The sequence below is a fragment of the Chrysochloris asiatica genome, unplaced genomic scaffold, assembly GCF_000296735.1.
Source record: "Chrysochloris asiatica unplaced genomic scaffold, ChrAsi1.0 scaffold00023, whole genome shotgun sequence".
NCBI lineage: Eukaryota > Metazoa > Chordata > Mammalia > Afrosoricida > Chrysochloridae > Chrysochloris > Chrysochloris asiatica.
The window spans coordinates 18720956-18725703 of record NW_006408541.1 but is presented as its reverse complement, the minus strand read 5'-3'; the positions used below and the strand labels follow the sequence as shown (position 1 = coordinate 18725703).

Genomic DNA, 4748 nt, shown 5'->3' with positions numbered 1-4748 from the left:
GCCTTGCAACCTGAGGGGCTCATTTTCCGGCACTATATCTGACAGTGTTTCTCTGCTATTCATAAGGTTTTCAGTGACTAAATATTCGGAAGTAGTTTGTCACTCCTTCTTCCTAGTCTGTCTTAGTCTGGAAGCTCTAAATGGTGACCCTGCTGGTATTTAAAATACTGGTGGCATAGCTTCCAGAATCACAGCAACTCACAAGCCACCACATTACAACAAACTGACAGACGAGTGGTGGTTAAAATATGTAGGTATATTCTAAATAATTTTTTGTTTGAATATTTTCTTTTTCAGTGATCTGTTTCTTAAAGGTAGCCAATAGACCCCAACATTCTGACATTTGTTGAAAAGTCTTAGGCTTGATGGGTATGTGGTCTTGAGTCCAAAGAAACAAGGAGCGGGGATTTAACCAACTGGTTTCTAGTTCACAATTAGTCTACTTTCTTCCCTGCCTCTCCCATTACCTCAACTCAGTCACTTTCAGACTTCAGATTCTGTTCCTGGCAACACCCAACATCTGAGTATTTATTTCTATTACTCAGAACTTTTGGTAGCAATGACAGAATGCCAACTCAGATTAGTTTAGGCAGAAGGCCATTTTATTGGCTTGTAAGTCCAACTGTAATCCACACCGAAGGCTGTATTAATGAACTCAAGAGTGGCAACAGTAGTGAGGTTGGCCCAGGATCGGGCAGCATTTCGTTCTGCTGTGCATATGGTAACTATGGGTCAGTACCGACTCGATGGCACCTAACAACCACAACAAGCCCAATTGTGTGAGAAAAACTGCTTTCAAGGTAGTGGAGAATGAAGGGTGATGCCTTCAGAGATTTTCTCATGTTGTCTTTTTTTTTTTTTAATGTTTTTATTGTGGATTGAGTGAAAGTTCACAAGTCAGATCATCAGTTTTACATTCAACCAATCAAACACCTTGTTTCATTACAATGATTATAATCCCCTCCATGTATCATCAGTTAAATACTGTTGCATTTCTTTCTATTCATTTTAGCTCTTTTTTTTTTTTTTTTTTTTTTAAACACTCAGGCATATGTAATAATTTACACCAACAAAAGGCACATTCTGCAAGTCTGCCTCCTGGCCACCAGCTCTTAGTTCCTCTCTTCCCATAAATCTAGAGTCCTCAGCCAATCCCCGTCTCCATGACCCCATCTCTGCCTCCATCTCTGGCGTTGCTGCTTCTCAAAATAAGGTCCTGCATTCCGCTTGTGCTCTTCTCCCTTGATGGTCCTAGGGTCCTCTGTTTCTGGATTGTAAGATGAACTACTCCCCCGTTTTTGTTACAAAACTACTACCTTTACAATTGTGACAGTCACAATTCATCATGATAATATAATTACTCACTATTGAATCATAAGAATCTTTCTTATCTGCATCTCTTTTCACGAGACCTGCCTAGACAAGATGAAAACTATTCAGTGGGGACTTTCTTCCCCACACACTCTTAAACTAAACCCTCTCTTGAAACCTTGTAAGCCAGTTACTTCATGCCTTTATCTCCCCCTCATTTTAGGTAGCCAATATCTAACTTGCCCGTCCCTATCTATCCTGTGTACAGAGGGGATAGCATTGAAACTTGATGTGAAGCCTCCTTCCCTCTCTATTGGTATTTAGAGTTACTACCTCAAAACTGACTCGATGGCACTTCACAACAACAAACCTCCATGAGTATAGGTCAAGTTCATCAAATTATAGCAATTTATCCTCATTACCTTTTGTGTTGTCTCTTACCTGCTTCTCTTGGTGTGTGAAGTTCATTTTTCTCTGATAGTTGATCCAACTCAGACTGAACCATGGCTTCTGGAAACTCCAGAACTATATTTGCCAACTTTACCAAAAGAAAGGACTTCCTCCTTCCCACTCAAATAAAGAAGTTCAGTAGGCTCAAGTCTCACACACACACACACACACACACACACACACACCCTGTGGCCAGCATCAGGCTTTCACAGTGAGCAGTTCCCATTCAGCTCATAAACTGATAGTGCAAAAGAAAGTGGTGGCATTCTAAGAAGGAAGCAACGATAGCTGAATACATTGTAGCTATATAAGGTTTCTATTTTCTACCTTTTATTTCTGTGTTTTCTCTTGGCTCACTGTGATTTCAAAGGCACCATCCCCTTCTGTTCTGGGAGCATAGTGGTTACGAATCAGGCTGCTAACCTCAGCGTCAGCAGTTCGAAACTACCAGCTGTTCCTCAGGAGAAAGATGAGGCATTCTGCTCCTGTAAAGATTTACAGCCTTGGAAACCCTGTACAGGGTGGCTATGAGTCGGAACCGACTCCACGGCACATAACCACCACTACCATCCCCTTCTACCTTCTCCATTACTTTCTTGGTTTATCTTAAGGCTGCTTGTGAAAAGGCAAAGTGCAAAGATTTGTCATTAGACTTTCAAGGCAAATTAGTCTTATAGGTTTTTTCTCAGGGTCAGGGGAGAATGAAGAACAAGCCTAGTTTGATGCTGGGAGGGATAGGGTAGGTCTGGGTGGGGCTGGAAAGAACAGGGTGTAGTGGGGGAACACCCTGGTTATGAAATCAAAAGACTGGACCTACCACTGACATGTTCAGTGACCTCAGGTGATTCCTTTCTCTTCTCTGAGTCACATGTTCTTTCAAAATATGAAAGAGTTGGTCATGGTGATCCCTCAGGGCAGGTCAGCACTGCTACTCTGTGAGAATGTGGAGTTGCTCTTGAGACCATCCAAGGTGATGTAACAGTGTCTGCCATTTCTCTACATGAATAATCAGAAAACCCAGAGATCCTCCCGAGATGGGGGTGGATATTTCCTGGTAGAGCTAAGGGAACACAATCTTTGCCTCTTGTAACACTATAGATCCACCCCTAGTGACAGGCCAAGCGGGGACTATATAAAGCCAGTCTCAGCCTCAGCTCTTCACCAAGCACCTCCTGACAACATGAGATCCCAACGCCTCATGCTCCTTGTCCTTGGGACACTGACTGTATTCCTCGTTCTTGGGACCCTGGCAGTAGAGGCAGCTGTTGTTGGAGGTAAGTAGATAGATGGTCCGGGTGGGCTCTTGGGTCCTGCCCGAGAATACTTCTGTGTACTCAGTAGGTAGAGACGGAGCCCTGCAGCCTAAGGCCACTCACTTTGCTGTACCCACAGAAGGCAGGAAGTGGTCCAGTGGGCTCCCTATGCTTTCTGCCCCAATGTCAGGAGAAGAGAAATGTTATGTGATGTTGTCCTTGAATGCTGATTCCTGTGCAAAATGTGCAACCAAGGGAGGAGCCTCAGGAGTGTGGATTTTGCTACCTCTGTCTGCCCCGTGAAAGCACTCTAAGAGGAGGCTAAGAACCAACAAGTCCTCAGAAATCTTGTAATTTGAAGACCTCCATTTCACTAAGAAGGAAACTACAACTTAGACCCCTTCTCTGCCATTGCTGTAGAGTTGATTCTGGCTTATGGTAAACTCATGTGTCAGAGAACTGCATTCTGTAGTTTTCAATGGATAATCTTATGGAAGTAGATTGCCATACCTTTCTTCTGCAGTGCCACTAGGTGGATTAGAACTGCCAACTTTTTGATTAGTAGGCGAATGCAGACTGCACCATCCAGCAATAGAGACTTAGAGACGAGTGAGGATTTGTCATGGCTATTTCCAGAACCAGCATGTGGCTCAAGCTTTCTGGCCCTCAGCCCAAGGCTCTTTTCCTTCCACTCAGTTTCCTCAGAAATGGTGATGGGAATCACTCTACTGCCCCAGCACTTGGGATGAGGGTAGAGGGATAATGAACACTTGCGAGAACTATGGTCCTGTGAACAGCCTTCCAAGAGCCAGACCGTATCTCAAGGCCTGGGGAACACTGTAGAGAACAGTGGCTGGCTTTAGGGGAAAGAATGGTAATTTAAGGAGGGCAGTGGATCTAAATGTTTGTCTTCTTTTAACTGTTCCAGTCAAAGGTCAAGGCGCTGCCAAGGGTCATGTCTTGGTCAAAGGACAAGATCCGGTTAAAGGACAAGTTTCAGTTAAAGGTCAGAAACCCGTCAAAGGCCAAGATCCTGCCAAAGATCTAGTGTTCTCTAAGGCTGGCTCCTGCCCTGAAGTTTTTATCCGGTGCGCCATGTTAAATCCTCCTAACCGCTGTCAGAGTGACACTGAATGCCCAGATATCAAGAAGTGCTGTGTGGGTTCTTGTGGGATGGCCTGCTTGAACCCCCTGTGAGGTGAGGACTATGTGGAGGCAGAGGGGTTCTTGAGGGCTGAAAAAAGGGCTGTGTGGTGGGTAATGATCTCAGATTAGGGGGCAGGGAGGATATAGGAAGGTAACGGGGAGACTGAGGGGCCTCAAAGGTCATACCTAGGGTTGTGGGAAGGGTGAGATACATGGACTTGACCCTGTATCTCATTTCCTCTGACCTACTAAAGCCACATCCCTGAATTTTTCTCTCCTTCCAGGTGGAACCTGTTCTCACTGCACCTGTGAAGACCCCAGGACTGCAGCCTCCAAATGGTCCTGGGGTGTCATAGCACTATCCATTCTGGCCAGCCTTCTTCCGTTTACAAATGTCCAAGCCTGGGATTGCCTCGCTCATCTACTTTCCAATAAAAAGACTCCCTTCTGCTACATTTGTTTCTGACTCTTGTGATTTGTGTGCCACCTGGAAGCTATAGGGAGACGGGTGTGGAATTAGGACTTCCTCTTCCTGTGTGTGAAGCCAACTAGAGACAAGAACAAGAGGCGTATTCCTAGAGCTTAATC

The 4748-nt window shown here is 44.8% G+C and overlaps 1 protein-coding gene across 1 annotated transcript; it reads left to right on the top strand.

Annotated features, from left to right (window-relative positions):
* Window positions 1-2941: 2941 nt before the first annotated feature.
* Window positions 2942-4211, top strand: PI3 (peptidase inhibitor 3, skin-derived). The gene is made up of 2 exons (XM_006839343.1): window positions 2942-3033; window positions 3935-4211. Exons 1-2 carry the CDS (start codon window positions 2942-2944, stop codon window positions 4209-4211), a joined length of 369 nt encoding a protein of 122 aa, XP_006839406.1.
* Window positions 4212-4748: the final 537 nt, after the last annotated feature.

What these genes read in the sequence shown, in the direction of transcription:
- PI3 (XM_006839343.1), top strand. Translation starts at nt 2,942, where the DNA reads ATGAGATCCCAACGCCTCATGCTCCTTGTCCTTGGGACACTGACTGTA. An exon ending in GTAGAGGCAGCTGTTGTTGG is followed by an intron (nt 3,034 to 3,934) that starts AGGTAAGTAGAT and finishes TCTTCTTTTAAC; the next exon opens with TGTTCCAGTCAAAGGTCAAG.